At 47.1% G+C, this 22,616-nt stretch overlaps 1 protein-coding gene across 3 annotated transcripts in view; it reads left to right on the top strand.

The window, feature by feature from the left end:
- PTPRG (protein tyrosine phosphatase receptor type G) overlaps positions 1-22,616 on the top strand; it is a 656,388-nt gene that overhangs the window by 613,787 nt on the left and 19,985 nt on the right. For all 3 annotated transcript variants that reach the window (XM_059663089.1, XM_059663088.1, XM_059663090.1), the window contains 7 exons: positions 4,797-4,888; positions 11,858-11,954; positions 17,013-17,095; positions 17,285-17,419; positions 18,351-18,485; positions 20,596-20,768; positions 22,119-22,254. In XM_059663089.1, coding sequence (XP_059519072.1) covers positions 4,797-4,888; positions 11,858-11,954; positions 17,013-17,095; positions 17,285-17,419; positions 18,351-18,485; positions 20,596-20,768; positions 22,119-22,254 — 851 coding nt within the window. The remainder of the gene's footprint in view (positions 1-4,796; positions 4,889-11,857; positions 11,955-17,012; positions 17,096-17,284; positions 17,420-18,350; positions 18,486-20,595; positions 20,769-22,118; positions 22,255-22,616) is intronic.

Below are 22,616 nucleotides of genomic sequence, written 5' to 3'. Positions count from 1 at the left end.
CCTGACTGAGTCACCACTGCATCAGCGACAGGCACCCTCACCTGACTGAGTCACCACTGCATCAGGGACAGGCACCCTCACCTGACTGAGCCTCCACTGCATCAGGGACAGGCACCCTCACCTGACTGAGTCACCACTGCATCAGGGACAGGCACCCTCACCTGACTGAGCCACCACTGCATCAGGGACAGGCACCCTCACCTGACTGAGCCACCACTGCATCAGGGACAGGCACCCTCACCTGACTGAGCCACCACTGCATCAGCGACAGGCACCCTCACCTGAGCCACCACTGCATCAGCGACAGGCACCCTCACCTGAGTCACCACTGCATCAGCGACAGGCACCCTCACCTGAGCCCCCACTGCATCAGGGACAGGCACCCTCACCTGACTGAGCCACCACTGCATCAGGGACAGGCACCCTCATCTGAGCCACCACTGCATCAGGGACAGGCACCCTCACCTGACTGAGTCACCACTGCATCAGGGACAGGCACCCTCACCTGACTGAGTCACCACTGCATCAGGGACAGGTACCCTCACCTGACAGCCTCCACTGCATCAGGGACAGGCACCCTCACCTGACTGAGTCACCACTGCATCAGGGACAGGTACCCTCACCTGACAGCCTCCACTGCATCAGGGACAGGCACCCTCACCTGACTGAGTCACCACTGCATCAGGGACAGGCACCCTCACCTGACTGAGTCACCACTGCATCAGGGACAGGCACCCTCACCTGACTGAGTCACCACTGCATCAGGGACAGGTACCCTCACCTGACTGAGCCTCCACTGCATCAGGGACAGGCACTCTCACCTGACTGAGTCACCACTGCATCAGGGACAGGCACCCTCACCTGACTGAGCCACCACTGCATCAGGGACAGGCACCCTCACCTGAGCCACCACTGCATCAGGGACAGGCACCCTCACCTGACTGAGCCTCCACTGCATCAGGGACAGGCACCCTCACCTGAGTCACCACTGCATCAGGGACAGGCACCCTCACCTGACAGCCTCCACTGCATCAGGGACAGGCACCCTCACCTGACTGAGTCACCACTGCATCAGGGACAGGCACCCTCACCTGACAGCCTCCACTGCATCAGGGACAGGCACCCTCACCTGACTGAGTCACCACTGCATCAGGGACAGGTACCCTCACCTGACAGCCTCCACTGCATCAGGGAGAGGCACCCTCACCTGACTGAGTCACCACTGCATCAGGGACAGGCACCCTCACCTGACTGAGTCACCACTGCATCAGGGACAGGCACCCTCACCTGACAGCCTCCACTGCATCAGGGAGAGGCACCCTCACCTGACTGAGTCACCACTGCATCAGGGACAGGCACCCTCACCTGACTGAGTCACCACTGCATCAGGGACAGGCACCCTCACCTGACTGAGTCACCACTGCATCAGGGACAGGTACCCTCACCTGACTGAGCCTTCACTGCATCAGGGACAGGCACCCTCACCTGACTGAGCCTCCACTGCATCAGGGACAGGCACCCTCACCTGACTGAGCCACCACTGCATCAGGGACAGGCACCCTCACCTGAGCCACCACTGCATCAGGGACAGGCACCCTCACCTGACTGAGCCTCCACTGCATCAGGGACAGGCACCCTCACCTGACTGAGTCACCACTGCATCAGGGACAGGCACCCTCACCTGACTGAGTCACCACTGCATCAGGGACAGGCACCCTCACCTGACAGCCTCCACTGCATCAGGGACAGGCACCCTCACCTGACTGAGCCTCCACTGCATCAGCGACAGGCACCCTCACCTGACTGAGCCTCCACTGCATCAGCGACAGGCACCCTCACCTGAGCCACCAGCTCCATTCCTTTGATGGCACTTCCGTCTTCACCATGTGGTTAAATGCAGTCCCCGCATTCACTTTCCCACACAAAGGTTCCCTTGGGCAGAGGCCACCCACTTCCCTCTGGCTGAGTCCTGGGTGCTCAGTCAGTGCCTCAGCCGGGGGCTCCCGTTCACTCTGACATACCCAGTCTCTCTGAGCCGGAGGGTCTGGGCCTTGGGTCGGTGGCAAGCTTTTGCAGCCATACTGCAGCCTTCAGTTAATCTTTCTGAGCTTGTCTCTCCACTCTAAGATGAGTGTGCAAACCATACATGTCAATGCATGTGCTACATACAAGGGCACAGAAAGCACCTGGTCCATGGCTTTGCCTAATATTCTCTGCACTCGTTGGTGAAACTCAGATGTTTCGGTGGCAATAACAGCTTTCAGATGGATGTGTTGCTGGAACAGGGGAGGGGGTCTGTCCAGATGAAAATCGAGGAGCTCAGGTCTGTGATGATGATGCCCTAATTGCCTGGCCTTCTGCTGGAAACAGCAATTTAATAATTATCTGGCTCGTGCTGAAAGACATTTAATAGAAAAACTGTGTAAGAGGGAAACTATTAGGACTTATAATTAGTCATAGCCTTATATTCATCTTAATATCGAGAAACAAGATTTATGCCCCCTCCGTTTCATTTGTCTTGATTAAAAGACAAATAATGTGTTATCTGGGTAGCTGACGGTGGCCAGTACAGCGTATATGTGGGGTGTGCGCCTGTGTGTGTGCATGTATGTGTTTGTGTGTGTGTGTGTGTCTGTGTCTGTGTGTGTCTATCTGTCTGCCAGTTTCGTGGTGTCTCTGCTGCCTGGAAACCCGAGGGAAGTGGGTTGACTTCCTTGGATAAAGGAGCGAATTGGAGAGGCTAGTGAGTCATCTCTTGCCAGGATGAGCGTGCTGAGCCCTGGGGCAGAGGGCAGCCTGGTTCCTGGGCATGGATGGCATTAGCCTGGATGTTACAGATGAGCACTTTGCAGGGGGAAAAAGGCCTGTTAACATTAAAGCATGGTTTTAATGACTTGAGGGAGGCTGTGACCTCTAAAACTGCTGTGGCTTGTCCCTTGCGGAGTAAAATAGCTCTAAAGCTAACATGGTTTTATTTTGAACTAGAGTCCGTGTGCTCGGTCACGGCACCATGACTTTGTTAGGAATCTACAGTCCTAACCTGTCATTCTCCTCCACCTATTACACTATTAACAACGACACTCTGCCCTTGGAAACAGGAATGTCCCATTTCACAGTGAACAGGAGAGAAATGCTGGAGTCTGTGTCCGGGAGCGTTTGAGGGGCTAAATGCATACCATCTCACTTCTTTTGCCTCTTGTTTGAAGATGAGCTTATTCTTGGGTTAATCTTTTAGAGACTCTCCAATTTTGTACATAATTAACCCCTTTTTCAACCCAAGCTAACTTATTTGCCATTTGGTCATTATTTTAGAATTTGCTTACTTCTGAACATTTTAAGTGAACTGATCAGATAATGTGGGAAACATTTTTTTAACTGTGCATTCTGCTAAATATTCTGGGGAAACATTTTGGCTCTGCTTACTTAGCTAATGCCGGTTACATCATCACGGAGCTATAGATTTCTGGGGCGTGCAACCTGATTGCATATTCATGAACAGCTTCAATCCTGAAATATTGGTAAAAAACTTGGCAATTTTTTTCGTAAGGTGGCCTATTAAAATGATTAGGTCTTTAATTGTTCACACAGAAGGAATGTGTGCTTACAGAGCAGCACCTGTTTGACAAGCAGCATCTCTTGTGCTAAGCAGTTTGGAGTATGAACACATAAATCACCTTCCTTAAACGAACTATAAGAGATGCTATTTTCCGCGTAAGAATGATTCAAGTTTGGAAATGTCAATAGATGCAAAAAGCCACCCTGGAGCTTTGCTCTCGAGAGAGAAAGGAGAGGCGGAATGACATAGTCCATGTTAGCTGTCACCAGATGAAGGGAAATCAGATTGTCAGGCCCGGATCTCTAACATTCTTGCCAAAGTAGGACCCATTTACACATACAGATCTTCATACCCTTTGCTAAGAAAAGCATCTGTGGCAGTTTAGATGTTTGTGCGTTTGCCAAAGATCTTTCACTCTGAATAAAGTAAATGTCATGTCTGTTGTTTATCTCAAATTCAGCGGAGTCTTTTTTAAAGGAAATATTGGTGGGGGAGGGGAGAGGTTGGGGAGCTCTGGTTCTCGGAGCGTGGCAGTTTCTCCGGGGCCCTCCGGCATCGGCCGGGATCTGGGTAAAGCAGCTTGAAGCACACGTGGGTCAGGAACTGAGAGCGCCCTCGTGGAGTGACAACAAAACAAATTGGAACGCGGATTCCTCCTGAATCCATACCTAGGCTGTCGGCACCAAAAAACTCCCGTTACTGCAGCCAAACTGATTACTTGGCATCGTGTGGACACAGCTGTCTTGAACTAAAATCTTGAATACTTAACATAGATGGCATTGAACCCTAAGGCGGCTTGTACGTGGCATCTATCTGTAATGGTGTCTATAGATTGCTTAGCCTGCAGAGATTGCAAATAGAACTTAAATCGCCCCAACTTCAAGCTGGGCCCCATTGAATAGCAATTTAAAAAAAAAAACAACCAACGAGGTTGTGATAAAATGTCTTGACTAATAGGTACCCTTGATAAGATCAGACCTTTAGTTAAGAGTGTGTGGCAATTTAACTATGATTTGTTAAATGTACCTTTTTAAAAAAACCGTATTTAACCATAAACATTCAAAAGCGCCGTGAGGCCCTAACGGAAAGTGAACCCCGATGCTTGTCTCAGAACATCTATTCCAGGTGACACGTGGTGTCACTCCTTCCGAAAACCACACATTTGTCCTCCGCCCCGCTTACCGGTGCTGCTTGTTCTGCGGAGATAGGTGTGTGACTCTGAGTGTCATTCTATTCCCAGATGACATGGAGGCCATCCCGGTCAAACAGTTTGTGAAACACATCGGGGAGCTCTATTCCAATAACCAGCACGGCTTCTCCGAGGATTTTGAGGTATGTTTCAGAGTGAAGTGTCCGGTGACCTCATTCTCATTTTACAGGGGTTTTTGTAAAGCTGAAATGCATGGACTTCGAGCATAACCACGAGGAAAGCAGAAATCGTGTATCGTTTTCTTTTATTCCTTACACTTACATTTTCACAGGCATTCTTTCCTGAATAAAAATCAGGTGTCACATGTCCCCAACACGCACTTCCGTGAAAGAACAGGCTGAGAGGTGGAAAGGCGAACTTGGGCTCCGTCTTCACTTTAATCCTAAGTGGGCGGCAGCCACCACAAGGACAGGGCTCCCCCCGCTCCCACCGGGGATGTCCAGGGTGCACAGCTGTGGCGGGGCCTGCAGAGTTGGAATCTGAGGATCGTGATGCTGGCTCCACCCGTAATGAGCTGTGCCACCCTTGGGCCAGTCACTGCGTCTCTGATCCCAGCATCCTCTTTTCTAAAATGGCCGCAGTGTCACCTGCATCCTAAAGTTGGGGAAAATGAATGATTAACTTCACCTTTGAAAGTGCTGGGGTCACGGCGAGGGAGGCCTGTGCAGGTGGGTGCTGCCTGGACTAGGAATCCTGGGAGAGGAGCCGGCTAACAGGCGTCTGGCTCCAGCACTGGGTGCAGCAAAGAAGGTAGCGCGCAGCGCGCAGCGCGCAGCCGCCTGCCAGCTCTGGGGTCCCTGCCAGTTCACAGTGACAGGGTGGCGATGGGAGCGATTAAACAGACTAGACTGCCCTTTTCCCCACCGAGGCGCCGCGCTAGGCACATCCCTGGCAGCAGGAGCTGTGCTGAGGAGGCCAAGTGTTCATGGCAGCTCAGCTGTCTGCTAGCTTTCCAGGCAAGTCGGTTCCCTCCTCTGTCTCATTTCTACTTGAAAATGGAGATGGCGATGAGGATGCTAACCTGGCCACCTCTTTCCACAAAATGGGCATGAGGATCGGATGGAGGGATGGAAGGCAAGCCCTTTGAGGTTCTCTCGAGCCGCACAGCTGGGAGGTGCGGTGGGTCCACTTGGAGGATGAGCAATAGCAATAGGGCCAGAGCCCATCTCTGCAGATTCCGAGTCCCGAAGGCCATCACCAGGCAGTGACAGCAACCACTCGTGCTAAAGAAAGCCTTTCTCTTAGGGTCTGTTTTGTTTTGTTTTTTGAGCGGAATCAAAGCAGAGGTGGTAGAGCGATGTTCCCCTGCCCAGCCCTGTGTTTCGTGGAACAAATAAAAACATGTCAAGCATGTAATGTCCCTAACCCTTACCCCAAAAGGAGCCTCTTCAGCTGCAGAGAACATGGTTTAAAGTCAAGCGTTTTGTATTCATGAGGACAGCAACTGTGTGGTGTTCTAGTGATTTAGTTCAATTGGCTGCTGGCTGGATGACTGAGCGAGAATATTGAGGCGTTTAACAATGTCGATGGTATTCAGGACAAACATTTATCCTCTAGAGAACAGAATTTGATCAGGATGATCAAATGCAACTCCGGTTTCTCAATTATTTATGATTTGAGACCCCAGTGCTATTCATCACAGCTGGCTTCGACACCATTTAATTATTCAGAATAATCAGCTACACCTCTGTAAACTTGATGGGACTTAAAATGGCTTTGCTGCACCAAAGCCATGCCTGTTATCAAATCCCGGGCATCTGCACCCTATTTCTAACCTAAAAAAAAAAAAAAGACGGAGGCCAGCAGCTTTTGGAGCCTGAATTGAGCTTTAGAGCTTAAATCTCTGAGCAGGTAGTTAGGGAGGGAGGGGGGACGGAGGGGGAAGGCGTTGCTCTGCTGGTGTCATTTCACAGTCTGTCCGGTTTGAAAGGTTGAAAACCAGAGCTGCTCAGAACAGGAGGAGTCTCCTTCCTTCTCAAGAGAACAGGAAGGGAGCAATGCGCAGGGGAATGAGACACAGCAGGAGAGCTCACGGATACACTGTCGGCTTCTAACTGAGGGGCAATGGGCAGTGTTTAAAAACAGTAATAGTATTGCTTTGGGTTTGCTCTGCTAGAAAGGAAAACTGGTAACAGGCTACGGAAGGAGGTGTTGAGGCTGGTTTAGAAACAGGAGATAGTGACGGGCTACAAAAGGAAGGTCAGGAAAAGAGACCGTGTGTGATTTTAAAAACACAAAACAAAACCCTCATCATGGTAAGGGAGCAGTAGTAACCTCCCCCCGGATTGCCAGGTCTTCTCACTGGAATGGTGACGGCCAGCTTGCGCCTCGCTCCTCAGGACCACCCAGGAGGGGCTGCTTTATTGTCCCCATCTTACAGATGGGGAAACTGGACCAGGAGAAAACGAAGGCTTTGGGAGGACTCCTTTTGAAATGACAGCCATAGGTGGTAAGTCCCAGGCTTTCTGAAGCGAGCCCACATGCGGAACCTCGACACGCTCAAGACTTCCCTGAGTGTCTGTGATGAGCTGACGTCGGCGAAGAAAAACCAGGATTACCAGGGATTGTCTGAGACCCATCATGCCGCTGACGGGTCAACCATCGCCTTGGCGAGTGAAAACGGGGCAGGGGGAGGAGCCAAAATTCAGGAGCCCCCACTGAGAATACCAGCAGCACATGACATGGTCTTTTTGGTCTACAGCCTTAACAGATTTCTGGGAATCTGACTTATAAAAATCTTATGTAACATCTGAATAAAGCCCTAAAATTAATTTTAAGATTATAGAGAAATACCACTTGCCAGTGATATTTGGCCACTAAGAATAGAACAGCTCATCTAACAGGGAGGAGTGCCTGGTCATCTCTGCCACAATATAAAGTATGAGGAGGAGTAAAAGAGCGGCCCTGCCCTCAAGGTCAGGGTGCTGGGTGCAGGCCGGCGTGTACTCCAGCGAAGGCAGAGGGCAAAGCAAAGTAAGTGCTAACAGACACAGCGTCCGGAGGAGCGCAGAAGAGCAGATCCCTGTGAAATGACTGGGTATTTCACCGAAAGTTCTATGTGCCCCATCTTGTTAAAAAATCATGGGTGGCAGTTGGGGGGAAAATTGTGCCGAATAGCTGTTCCATTCTCAGAACTTACGCTGCTTGGAGGAGAAGGAGGAAAACGGTTCCCTGGTAACTCTGGTGGTGCTGAAAGCAAGCCTTTTGTCTTGGGTAAATTTTGGAGCCTGTGAAAAGCTGGCGACATGATACCTCTGGCGGCTTTTGCAGTCACTGGCTGATAACATCAATCATTGTCCCGGGGGGCGTTCAGTGACTCTGTTCCCTTGGCTGCCTGGGCTGACTTCAGCCTCAGTCTCCCAGGCTCCACCGTCATAATCCAGGGCTCCCTCAGGCGCAGTGCTCCCGTGACCCTTCATAAAGGGGAGCTCGGGCCCCTGGGGTCGACAGGATTAATAGGCGGGGGCAGGAGAGTGCAGGGTGAGGCCAGAGGGCCGGGACCCTTGACCAGATCCTTGGGGGCATCGCCTCGGTTACAATTAACTCCAGCTGAGCTAAATTTGGGCCCGTTGCTCATCTTAAATCCAGAGAACAAAGCCGTGTCCACCTGAGCCCCTGCCCTGAGGGACCAGTGGCCACGGTCACTTTATGTGAGATGCAGAGTGCGTGTGGCCCGGGCCATCAGGGGAACCGAACGGTGATGCTGCGTGCAGACCGCCACCTGCCAGGAAAGATGCTGTAGAGTTTCCTGAGCCTCAGGGAGAAAATGCCAGTTTGGATCTTAAATGTCTTGAAGAAAAGCATTTTTAAACCCTTATTATGAAGAAAACCATGGTTGATTAAGTGGAGGTTCATACGAAGGATGAGACAAAAGTGAGTGAGCCATGTTCCACAAATTGCGTAGAAAAGATCATTTCATCTTACGATGACACTCCAGAGACGGGCTGGCTTTCTGGAGCTGTGAGGCGGCGGTTTTCCATAGACCTCTGGATTGGAGGAGGGGGCGGGGAGGGGGCACAGAGGACCAGCATGGGGAGCTAGGAGCTAGGTAAGTGGCAGGAAGCAGAGCACAGGAGTCAGAGGGCACAGAGCTAACACCATCTGGGTACGGGGAGGGGGTTGGGAAGGGGTGGGGTGGGCACTGGAGAGGCTGCTAGGAATGTGGGACCCCCCACCCCGGGGTTTCTGAGGGAGAGGATACAGCGTCAGGGCAGCGTCGGAAGGAAATCCTGGGCAGCAGTTTGCGGCCTGAGCGGAGTCCAGGCGGGGCGATGCGGTGTGACCAGCAGCTGGCTGAACCCGGCCCCGAGAACAGTACACGCTCGGCCTCACACGGGTCAGCCGGCCCGGATGCTCTCCTCGGCCTGCTGGTGACGCGGAGGCAGCCGAGAGATGTCCGGGTGCATTTTTGTCCAGATATTCGTTCCAATTGTGCCTCCGATGGCAGGACAGTAGGCCTCTACGCAGAGGGGGATAATGCTGCTTCACCTCCCAGGAATCCTGAGGCTCTTTCAGCTTTTAGAGTTTTTGTGTGTGTTCATTTTTGAAGTTTCACCGTGTTTTAAATCTCGTCTGTGGTTATGTGCCTCTTGGTGCTAAGGATGTCGTTTTGAGAATGCCAGCTTTGCTATATAGACAGGAAAATAGTTGCAAACTCAAATCCTAAACTATTGGTCAGAGTGCTAAGTAGGCAACTTCCCTATGCACACTCCGTCCGCCACTGTCCCTTGGAAGGCGCAGCACCTGTGAAAATCACATTGACTGTGAAGTGCCAGTTCTGATGGGGGAAGCCGCTCTCCGAGACCAGAGGATGTTCTCATCCGAATGAGCCAGGCAGCACTGCAAGGAATTACAGATGACATCACCATCAACAAGACAGAATCACAAGGCCTTAGGCAAACGCCCTGGTTTCTAATAAAATCGGATTTAACATGGTTTATGGCGATTCTTTGTTTTCTGTCATTCACATAATTGGAAAAGTGAAACAGAGGCAACAGATCCAATGGAGGGTTTTAGACAACCAAGAGTCTGATTGGCCATATCGGATGACTGCTGTAAGCAGGGCAGACAGCTGCTCCCACGCAGGCTCGGTCAATTGCATTACATTATAATAGAGGCTCAACCTCAGCCCCTGGCTAAGGGTGGTCAGACTTGCACCGTGGGGGCTATACCAGCAAACAACATGCATCTCCGGCTACAGCACTAAAAGCTGGGGTCTCGGCACACCGCCTTCCAGCAGCTCAGCCCTGAAGAGGTACTTGCCAGCCCATGACCTTCAAAACCCAGAAGCAAAGGGGGTCACGTTGTTCAGGGATCTGTGCATGGATTGAATTCATGTTTTCTGGAATACAGATCCATTTTCAAAGGTTCTCTGCCCTGATACTGTTCAAAAGAGTCTACCTCGGGCTTTCTAGATGATTCCGAAGGCCCATTCCCCAGATGCGCTGAGTATGGCGAGCATGGCTGTGCTCTTGTCCATGTTGAGATCTCAGACTCATGGCTTTGTGCCCAACACTGTATCTCATTTTAGGGAAAAGAGCCAAAGGCAGCCTTAGGCCTCTTTAAGCCAGCATTTGCCAAGCCATAGATTATAAACCACTAGAACAGAAATTATCAGAGCTTATCACACTTCATAAGAGTAAGAAAAGGGGTAAGCATTGTCATGAAACACAGAAGTGTGTTGAATTCATGCCTGTGGGCTTTTCTTCTTCTTCTTCTTTTTTTTTTTTAATGGACGAATGGGAAGGCCCACAATTATGAAAAATTCCCATCTACAGCGTCCCAGAATCGGGAGCCCATGAATGTGGTTTCTTTCACTAGATGGCGCCCCTTTGTTTTTATACTAGTGCTGCTTTGATTAAAGTGGGTTCCTCCTCAGAGAGGAGAGGCCTGGTCACCGGAAGTCCTCTGTGAATGTGAAAGCCGTGTGTTCGTGATGCCCGATGACAACACTGTGGGAAACCCCCACAAGGGCTCTGCAGCTCCTCTGTGAAGGAGAGTCTGCGAGCTCCTAAACGCTGCTACGTCCGCCATGTGGAAGACTGCCCCCTGATGAGCTGGCCACTTCGCTCCTGTCTGTAGCAGCTGTGCGCTGCCAAGGACTTCCCTTATGAGTTAGCTCCAGCACTTTCATGGGTTTGAAGCATAACAGTGTAGAAAAATTTGACTTTTCAGCACCTTGTTTAGGCTAATGGATGATGCTTAGACCCATGGCACAGGTAGCCAATGAGATTGCTGCTTCTGCTGTTTTTGTAAAGAAGGGTGATGTAAATAAAATCAGAGCTCACAGATAATTATCAGAGACATGTATTTTAGCCAGATATGACGATTGGGCTATATATCAGTGTCATTTCAGGACTGCGTCTTTATAGTCAATTTGCAATCTGATAGTTATAAAATGAGGCTAGGTAGCTCTGGCCAGGTAGCTAGACCATCGTTCCAATACACCAAGGTTGTGGGTTTGATTCAGGGTCAGGGCACATCCAAGAAGCTACCAGTGAATGTATAAATAAGTGAAACAACAAATCAATATTTCTCCCTCTCCCTCCTTTCCCTCCTTCTACCCCTTCCTCCCCCCTCTTTCAAAGAAATAAATAAATTTTTAAATGAGACTATATAATTGATAAGCATACTGCAACTCATGGTGGGGTTTTATACGTCTGCCTGGAAAATGCTGGTTTATTCTTTAGGACTCGTGAAGGGTCTCTCGTCTGAAACATTCCTCTATGCTCTGACCCTAATTTCTTCAGGCCTCTTTTCTGTTAATCACGCTTGACTATCATCATCTTTTTGCATGGTTTTCTCCCTCATGAGACTGTGACAGACTTAAAAAGAGATACTCCTTTGTAATCCCCATGTCTAGGGACAAATCTGTATTAAAGTAGATGATTGATGAATTAGTAAAGAATGAAATCCTTTTATCTTGTTCACATCCCTCGTACGTTGTTAGGACTACGTCAGTACTAATTATTTCTGAAGTTGTTTGGGGAGGTAACAGTGGCAGTGGCTAGGGACTGGGTGAATACTTTGTGCTTGTTGTTCAACGTCTCGAGTGTGTCTAAAACCTCTGAAATCTTTCCTTTCTTCACTAGGAAGTCCAACGCTGCACGGCTGACATGAACATCACCGCAGAACATTCCAATCATCCAGATAACAAGCACAAAAACAGATACATCAACATTTTAGCATGTGAGTAATCAACTCCGAGCTCTCTTCAACTGCGAGGAGATTAGATCTTCATGCTGGGAGTAAGCTGAAAGCCAAGCAGTCAGACTCAGGGTGCCAACAAAGAGCTACCCTTGCAAGTTACCTGTCACTCACCCGTCTTCAACAGTACCCAGGAAGAAATGGGGACATTTTCTGCCCCCTTCGACTTTCATTAAGCTGTAGGATCTCTTTCATTAATCGTAATAATAAGATGATTAAAAGAAAATGTTCTGAACTTCACTGTTTTCACATGTGATTCCATATGTGAAACCAAAAAATTTTAATGTCATGTGGCTATCTTGACATTGTTTTAACCAGCGAGAGCCAAATCTTTTAATATGCATGGAAATTCTGAAATTGAATCAAGTAAATTGACTTTCAAAGCCATCTTTCTGAGACTAGGTAATTGGTCTCTGCCCTAAGTGATGAGCCTCCAGTCCTTGTGGCCCACGTGTTTAGTTCTATCCAATATATTTCCAGGGTCAAGAGTATCCTAAAGATCCCGGGCTCAAATAAGTATTATTCTTTTTTTTAAATATATTTTTATTGATTTCAGAAAGGAAGGGAGAGGGAGATAGAAACATCAAATGCTGAGAGAGAATCATTGATCAGCTGCCTCTTGCATGCCCCCCACTGGAGATCAAGCCTGCAATCCAGGCATGTGCCCTTGACTGGAATCGAACCTGAGACCCTTCAATCTGCAGGCCGACACTCTATCCACTGAGCCAAATCGGCCAGGACAAATAAGTGTTATTGTTATGGAGCCCAGGAATACCATAGGAGCACAGGCCGCTTCTATGGCTTGATTGCCACTTTTCGTAGACACCCGTGCTTGGGTCACTAGCAGATAATATATCTGTGCTAGTAAGGGCAGGGACACAGGTTTATGGTTAACATACATGATGGTAAGGAACACATTACAGAGTTCTATGTAATAGTGCATTTAAGTTGAACCACTTAAATTTGAACAGTGCTGGAGTCTGTAATACTTCAGTGAGATATAATTCACATACCATTAAATTCACCCATTTAGAGCTAGTTTACATTCCACTGCTTTTTAGTGGAGTCACAGTTGTACGACCATCACCACTATCTAGCTATAGAACATTCTTAGGAACAAGAAACCCCATTACCCAGCCACACCCAGTTCATCCCTCTCCCTCTAAGCTCCCTAGAAACCACTTACCTACTTTCTGTCTCTATGGGTTTGCCTATGTTGACATTTTATATAAATGCAATCAGACAACATGTGGTCCTTTGTGTCTGGCTTCTTCTACATAGCATGATGTGTTCAAGATTTATCCATGTTGTAGCTGTATCAGTATTTAAGTCCTTATAAATAATACCCTGTGCTATAGCTATACCATGTTTTGCTTACTCATTCATCATTTAATGGACATTTGTATTATTATTTCAACTTTTTTATTATGAATAATGCTGCTACGAACATTTGTATATATGGTTTTGCGTAGACATCTATCTTTAATTCTCTTGGGATTATACTTAGGAATGCAATAGCTAGGTCATGTGGTAAGTTTATATTTAAAATGTTTAAGAACTCCCAAACTGTTTTTTAAAGTGGCTGCACCACTTTACCTTCCAGCAATATATTAGGGTTCCAGTGTCTCCACATTCTCATCAACACTTGTTACTTTTTTTTTTTATAAGAGCCATCCTAATGCATATGAAGTGGTATCTCACCGTGGTTTAGACTTCCATTTCCCTAGTGATTAGTGATGTTGACCATCTTTTCATGTACTTATTGGCCATTTGTATATTTTCTTTGGAGAAATATCTATTCACATTCTTTGTCCATTTTTAAAATGGATTACTTACCCTTTTTTTTCTAGTTTGAGTTCTTTAGACATTCTGGATACAAATCCCTGATTGGACAGATTTGCAAGCATTTTCTCTCATTCTATGCATTCCCTTCTCACTTTCTTAATGGCGTCCTCCTTTGATGCACATACAAGAGTGTCCCAGGAAAATGTATATGCACTGTAACAGCTGATAGCTCAGTTTTGAGAATGAAATGTATTTTAATAAACACTGCCTTTATTATTAAAGTATGTGTATACATTTACGGGTCACCCTATTTTTTTTAATTATGGAGAAATCCTATGTATGTTTTTTATTTTGTTGCCTATGCTTTTGGTGGCATACCTAAGAAATCATTGCCTAATCCACGGTCATGATATGGTTTAAGCTTTTATATTTAGTCTTTGATCAATTTTAAATTGATATTTGTATATGGTGTGAGGTAGGGGTCAACTTCATTCTTTGTATATTGATATCCAGTTGTCCCAGTACTCTTCCCCATTGAATTGTCTTAGGACCTTTAATGAAAATTAACTGACCATAGGTATAAGGGTTTATTTCTGGACTCTCAATTCTATCCCATTAATGTCTATCCTTATATCAGTACTACACTGTCTTGATTACTGACTGTAGGTTTGTAATAAGCTTTGAAGTTGGGGAACTGTGAGCCCTCCAACTTTGTTCTTCAAGATTTTTTCCCCGGCTAATCTGGGTGCCTTGTGTTTCCACATGAATTAGCTAAAGGATCAGCTTGTTTATTACCATAAGAAAAAGCATAGCTGGGATTTTGATTGGATTGCATCAAATCTGTAGATTAATTTGGGAAGCACTGCCATCTTAACAGTACTCTTTCAATTCATTAAGATGGGATGTCTTTCCATTTACTTAGGTCATCTTTTATTTCTTTCAACAAATGTTTTATAGTCTGCATTTTAAAGGTGCTACATTTTTATGCAATATATTGCTGGGTATTTTATTATTTTTAATGCTATTGTAAATGGAATTGTCTACTTAATTTTATGTTCAGATTGTTCACTGAATGTATAGAAATACAATTGATTTTTGTATGTTTATATGGTGTCTTACAACCGTGGCTGAACTAATTTATTAGTTCTAATAGTTATTTTTGTGTGGATTTCTTAGCATTTCTAAATGCACTATTGTGTCATCTATGAATGTAGTTTTATTTCTTCCTCTAGATAAAGTTTTAAAAGAACCACAAGTCATTTTTTGATGAGAGTATCTCAGTTATCTGAGAGAACGAGTCAGGTAAACAAGAGAACAAGGAAGAAGAGTCAAACTTTTCTTCTCTCTCCATCTGTGAGTGAATTGACTCGGGTAGTATTTGTTGGCCAATCCAGTCAAGGCTCACTGTGCTGAGATTGTGAGGATTTGTAGCTCATTTCTAACCATATGACTAAGGCAGTGATCTATGCATACATGTGTCTGGCACATATCCATACATACCTTTCTCTCCACCACAGCAATCTTTACTTCTAGGGACCTCACTGTCTTGGCTAAACATGTGGCAAAGCAAAGGGAGGAAATCAAAGCAGCTTCTGTGTGACGTGACCAAGGGTCATGGTTTTGCTGGAAAACCACCGTCTCCACTTAGATGTGGTTATACTTTCACAGGTTCATTGTGACTTTATTTGCACAAATTCAAATCACATGCGGTTCCATTGTTGTGAGTTCGGAGAGTTGGGTTGTGGTCCAGGTTCTGGGCATATCACTCATCATCTTGTTCCACCCCTATATTAACACCTATGCATAGCAGAGAGTAGCATGGAAATGTCATGGAACAAGTAAAATGTGTCCTTGAATGTGCCAGAAAAACACCTTTCTAACAAAGCATCACAACTTTTAAGTTATATGTGGATACCAGCACGCCAACTCCGGCATTGATCTGTTTAGCCATTCTATTACCTTATTAATTAAATGTGAAATTGCAACTTGAAGGATGTTTTTTATTTGTCCCTCTGAGAAATAATTGACAACATAATGCTAAGAACGCAGAACAGTTTGTATACAGGTGCCTTATTGAAATTTTTCATTCGGGGTCTATTTCTATCAGGCAGTCCCGTTCATGTCAACTATAGTCTGAATTTGTCAGAACAAGCAATTCACGGTTCCCAGAAGGTAGGCGGCTTTCAAAAGGTGCTTGATACAGTCAGTCGGTCGTGTCTGGGCTAATCGTTCATTGGGCTTCTTTTTGAACTAGCCTTGGATGGCCATGACTATACACAGAAATGTGAATTGGCTTTTGCCCATTTCTAGCTAGGGAAAATAAAATTACGACCTCAGCTTTATTTTATTTAGTTTGTTACCCTAGAAACACAAGCTCACTCTGTTGGGCAACTAGAGGCACATAGCATCGCCCCCTTTTGGTCACAGCTAAAGTTAAGTGGATCCTAAAATCTGGTCACTGACTTCAGAGCCATGCAAGGACAGTACCCTTACAGGCAGCTGTAGCTCCCTCAATGTTGAAAGCTCTGTTGGGCTGGCAGGGACTCCGGAATAATTTAGCAGTGAAAACCGCTGAAAATAGATGCTGTGGACTTGCTAGAACAAAAAATTACTGTATACAAAAATATTACAAAGACAATATTCTGTACAATAAGAGACTTTTTCCAGTTTTAAAATAACTTCATTTTGATACCACGCTTAACAATTAAATAATTCAACAGTACCTGATAACTATTAAAAATTAGAACAGTAAAATATATAATGGTGGATTCATCAAAATCAAAAGCATTCCTAAGAACATTCTTTTAAAAGAGATCATTTCTAGGCGTGCCTGTGGTCTGAGCCATGCATTTAAGAATGCCCATTACCCAAAAACTTTGTTGTTTCCTAACAATCACTTTTTTAATATCTGTAGTGATGGGGAGTGGAGGAGGGCATGGGCTAATCAAAGGCCTTGGACATTGGTTTTCAAGTGTAGGAGAAGGAAATGTTGGAGGGTCGCAACTTGCAGTGGCTTTAGATGGACTAATGAGGACCTCTGCCTGCATTTTGGGGCACTCACAGGTCAGAGCATGAGGCTTTGATTTTTTACATGAAGTTCAGATGCTGGGTCTTTTAATTTCTGTTTTTCTGACAAAAGATGTCAGGGGTCTTCTGGGAGATGCCACATGACCTCTTGGCCTGTTTTGTGCTTTGGAATGCTGCTACTTTCTGAATTGTACATTTTGGTTTGCTGTTCTGTTTTCTTCTCCACAGATGATCACAGTAGGGTGAAGTTAAGACCTCTACCAGGAAAAGACTCTAAGCACAGCGACTACATTAATGCAAACTATGTCGATGTAAGTCAGACTGTTTTTTGCACACCTGTTTCTGACCATTGGAGAGGGCCGCGGGGAGGTTCGAATGTGTTGTAATGCTGCACAGAGCTCTCACCAGAAACACAGCCTGTCCTGCGTGGCCGGCACTTGAATTATTAACTGCTCTGTGACACTGCTTCCCTCTGACTTTGTGCTGTGTCCTCTTTGAAGGGTTACAACAAAGCAAAAGCCTACATCGCCACCCAGGGACCTTTAAAGTCTACGTTTGAAGATTTCTGGAGGATGATTTGGGAACAAAACACTGGAATCATCATCATGATTACAAACCTTGTGGAAAAAGGAAGAGTAAGAGCCTCTTAATCATATATCCTTGTTCAAAAAACATATTTATGGAGCACCTGCTGTGTGGGGGGAGGGGGCCAAGGGGGAGGGCTTGACCAGGCGCGGAGTTAGAGGAATGAGGAGCGTCCCTGCCCTCGCCTGGCTGCGCTCGTGCGGAGTGAGCGTGCACTGGTGGGCGTGGGTCACCTGTGATGCGGAGAGGAGCAGGTATTGGGGCGATGCTGGAAGTGGACGGCTCTGTCTGCTCACACAGACATTTTGAAGTGAGATTTGAACAGAGTGAGGAGCAGAGTTGCACGGGCTGAAAAGGACAGGAGGGGCGTCCACGTGTCGGGGTAGAGAGAACGGAAGCAGGGGAGTTGGAAGAAACAGTGTAGCCAGAGAACTAGTAACGGTTCCGACGGGGAGGTGAAGAGACCGCCTTAACACCCGGGTGAGCATTAAAGGACCCTTTTGAAAGATGATGGTCAGTGTTTTAGCTGTTAGATGATGAACTTATAACCGATGATGCTGATCTGGGCTGGATTGAGGCGAAGTTGCAGGCTTGGTGCTCGAATCACTGCAGCTTCCCTTGGGCCGCAGGAGTCCCCGTTTTGCCTTTGGCAGCCCCAGCTGTGAGTGCGGCCCCGCCTTCCTCCCGCTCCCATTAGAACAGGTCCCAGCCACATTTCTCACGGGTGCAACATCCAGGTCTCTTCGTAAGCCCTCTTGGTAGTAGATCATGTGTTGAAAGATGATCGTGAGTATGGACGGGGCTCATGTCTCTAATGATCTTGCCGGCCTGTGGCTTGCAGCCCGTGAGTTCCTTTTCTGTCAGCTGCACGCGCTACTACCTGTGCTTTAACACTGTCTCTTGAAGTTACGTTATCAGCAGTACAATTGTGGCACAAACTGCATTTGCCATTTACAACTTTTTTTTTCTTTTTTTTTGCAGCGAAAATGTGATCAGTATTGGCCAACAGAGAACAGTGAGGAGTACGGAAACATTATTGTCACACTGAAGAGCACAAAAGTCCACGCCTGCTACACTGTTCGTCGTTTCTCCGTCAGAAACGCAAAAGTGAAGAAGGTATCGCGGCAAGGGGGCGGGCGCCCAGGGCGGCTCTCTGTAAACGTGCATGGAAATGACGGCCCAGCCAAGGCCGTTCTCATAACCAGCTTGGTTTTTTGCAAGTATTTTAAAACATTTTCCACAGCTCTTTGATTGTCATCACTGTGCTGTGTGAAAAATGTTGGCAAAGGGTTTAACTGATTTGAACCCTGATTTGTACAGAATAGGGTTTAACTGATTGCGTTCTTTAACCTCTTTATGAAGAAGGCTTCATTTTAGAAAAGGTCCTCTTAGGTTTTGGTACATGGCAGATACGTCAGCATCTGTGTTGAGTTAGCTTTTGTTTTGTTTTGTTTTTGTTGTTAATCCTCACCAGAGAGAGTGGAAGGGAGGGGGAGAGAGAGAGAGAGAGAAAGAAACATCGATGTGCGAGAGACACAACTATCGGTTGCCTCCCGCACCTGCCCCCACCGGGGCTGGGGACTGAGCCTGCAACCGGCACATGCCCTTGACTGGAATCAAACCCGGGATCCTTCAGTCCGTGGCTGACACTCCAGCCACTGAGCCATTCTGGCCAGGGCTTGCGTTAGCTTTTTAATTCCAATTTTCTGACAGCTTTTAAGGAACGCTAAGCCTACAGGATGCTACTTATAAGTACGGAAAACTAAATGCTACATAATCCACATCCCCCTTAGAAAGGTGCAGTGACACGCATGGTCAGAGGGCTGGAGTGAAGAAACCCACTTCACTTTGCTTTGCCCCGTGGAGTTTGGGCAAGAGGACCAGCTAACCTGAAAGCAGCCCTTCCACAGGGTGTGAGTCTCGGGCTATTCACACTCCACGGTCCCAGCGAGACTCAGATGAGGACAGCAGCCCTGGGTCCTCTGCACCGATGCCCCTTGAGGATGTGGACTAGTTACTCTGCGGAGACTTGGAGTATTGGCTGTTCGTAGCAGTGCGTCTTGACCGATTTTTTTTTTTCTTTGAGTCTTGGACATCTTTGAGAATGTGATAAAGCTGTAGCCCCCTTACTCCAGAATTCATTTACTCAAATTATTTTATACAATTTCAGTTGCTCTGAAGACCATCTGGGGTCCAAGGCTATTGAGTCCTTTCTTTCTTTAGTTTTTCCCCCAAGAATGGCAGAGTATATAAAAATCAGTAGCGCTGCATTATGTGTGTTCTCTAACAGAACTGAGCTGGTGCAAGCCAGCAATCAATTCATACTTGCAATGCCCATTACTCAGGGAAGCCCTTGAGGTTGTTAAACATGGCCCACTTACTCTTAATTTCAGAAACAGCTAAGTCAGGGGAGGAAGTACATCAGAACTTTAGATGTTTTGCACACTGATAAGAGGGTAAAGTCGTAATTGCAAATGAGAAAGAAACAGGAAAATGAGAGTCCACAGAAGAATTATGAAACCAGAGCCTTCGGGGGCCTTGTAGCGCAGGGCCAAGCACCGCAGGCCACAGTGCTGACTTGGTAATGACCGAGCCAGCAGGCCTTTTTGTTTTGTTTTGTTTGTTTGTTTTTTCGTTTTTAGAAGAGGGTATATAAGAAAAGTGGTATCATAGTAAGTGGTCTGTTTAGGGAAATTTTTCATCTAAAGTAGTTAAAATGTAAAAAGTTCAGCCACTTTAAGGAAAAGGACTCTGAAAAATTCACTTATAAAAGTGATAAATTTATAGAGATTGAGACTCAGTTGTCACTCAGGGTCCACCTGCACTTGGGCTCCTGAAGGTCCCCTGGGCGTGGAGTGAGAGTGGGGGTCCCGGCCACAGTCAGCAGAAAGCAAGGCACGGAGGCCTCTGGAGGCGGGGCAGGAAGTCAGGAATGAGGCCTGCAGGCAAATTACAAAGGGCTTTGTGTGGTTCCACATCCAAAAACTGCATTTTAAACATTCATTCTTGGTATCATCCTAAACCATTCTTTCTTAAACCATTCTTCCTTCTAAGCGATGTCTGGTACTTCTCGTCCAGCTGGGAAAATGTCTCCATTTACGGCATGAGATGCCACAGAGCGGAAATAACCTGGCCTGGAGCAGCAGCGGGGGCGCAGGAGGCCAGAGGTGCTGTCACCCGAACGCTCACACTCAGTGTAAAGCTGTCCGTGTTCACCTTTCTCCAGGGTCAGAAGGGGAACCCCAAGGGCCGTCAGAACGAGCGGGTGGTGATCCAGTACCACTACACGCAGTGGCCTGACATGGGCGTCCCCGAGTATGCCCTCCCCGTCCTGACCTTCGTGCGGAGGTCCTCGGCCGCCCGCACGCCGGAGATGGGCCCGGTGCTGGTGCACTGCAGGTAAGCCTGGCTTCCCTTCTCCTGCCTGGGTTCCTGCCAAGTGGGCGGAGCGGTGGGGGGGGTGGTCCTGCTGCTGTTTGATTTAGAACTGAGTCTTCGTTGAAGACTGGGACCAGTAAGACCTGTTACATAAAACCACCATATTCCCACGATATTAAGAAAGCATCTGCTGCTTTTAAGGTTAAAACAAAATCTACTCTTTACACTCTAATTTTTATAACATAATTGTATTAATAAAATCTCCATTATGTATCAGGAAGCTGCAGGCTACTCACATGTAAAAATCTGACCTGAAACACCACTTGACAGCTTCCCACACTAGAGATTCTGAGTTTCTGTAAATGGCTTTTCTAGTGGGTTCCATGAAATGATAATAATCATAGTGTATGAAAGGATTATATTTTCAAAACTTCAGTTTACACATGCTTTATAAACTTCTAAAACGCACTGGGAAAGCCTTCTGGAAGCCCACTCTCTCTGCAATACCTTAAACGGCCTTGGTTGGTTGTTTAAAAAGTGCTCTGACTGAGTTTTGTTTGTAATTGTAATCTTGGCCTTTTTTTCACTTTGGTATTCAAGTGGATGTTGCTTACTCTGTGATTTATATTCATAGCTGCACAGCATTTTCTCAGTACTTGTTTGGGCTGTTCTTATGCTATGCAAGGTCCTTTGCAGAAGTTGGGACCCATCTTCTGTTTAAAGTCCCAGAGAACTCTGCATGTTTGCTAGCCCAGTTAAGAATCACTAAAATAGAGATGAATGGCTATCGGAGGGCTTGGGGATCGTACACCGGTGTGAGATGGGGACCTGCCCAGGGGTGGGGGGGGAGGTTCTGCCTAAAGAAGCTTGCTACTCGGTACACAGAGCTCAGTACACAAGCACTTTTGTTTAATAAAAAAAATGTGAAGAGGCGGCCAGGTTTTCCAGATGTGACATTCGTATTCTATACCTGGTGTATTAACGGAAAGCACGCTTTGAACAGGAGCTTTCTAATACTGAGCAGATGGGAGTTGGGGGGAGCGTTGGGCAGGAAGGGGGGTTACTGAAATGACAGTGGGAACCCCCAGAATAACGGGGAGTGTTGGGGAACCAGGCACAGGCCAAATCAGCAAGGGACACTCCCCGGTCCTGCTGCAGCAGCTGTGGAAGGAAGGCAGGCTGTGCTCCCCATCGAGACTCGGGGAGTGGGACCTGTGCTGAGAAACTGTTTGGATGCCATCCAGGATGAATGACGTGTCTAAACAACAGGGTGATTCTGTGCTCATCAGCACTTGAGATGGTAATCGTTCCAGTCGCAGTTCATGACATGAGAAAGCAAGAGGTCCTACCGAGTGTCCTCCTGTCTTGCAGCGCTGGCGTGGGCAGGACAGGCACCTACATCGTGATCGACAGCATGCTGCAGCAGATCAAAGACAAAAGCACAGTGAACGTCCTGGGCTTCCTGAAGCACATCAGGACACAGCGCAACTACCTCGTCCAGACGGAGGTAACCGGCTGCCGGGGCTCCGGGCGGGGAATGGCATCGAGGCGACAGGTTCATTCTCTCAGGGCCTGGAGGAATGCACTGGTTGGTATTAGAAGGGATCCTGGCCGGGATACCATTCTTTGGCTTCCCGTTTTCCATTTCTGTGTGGATCTTAAATTTGGAATCCTCAGCAACTACACAAGCACCCATGTAGCCAATACACTTGGCTCTAGGGCAGTGGAGAGTGAAAAATATATGTATAGTATGTGAAAGAATGGTTCTAAAGTCCTTCTTTGAACTCCCATTTCTCCATCACATGCTACACTGAACCTATGGTTTGGGCCAGTGGTACTCAACCTTCCTAATGCCGCGACCCTTTAATA

This window comes from Myotis daubentonii, chromosome 14, assembly GCF_963259705.1.
Source record: "Myotis daubentonii chromosome 14, mMyoDau2.1, whole genome shotgun sequence".
Classification (NCBI taxonomy): domain Eukaryota; kingdom Metazoa; phylum Chordata; class Mammalia; order Chiroptera; family Vespertilionidae; genus Myotis; species Myotis daubentonii.
This window is presented reverse-complemented; position numbering and strand designations above follow the sequence as displayed.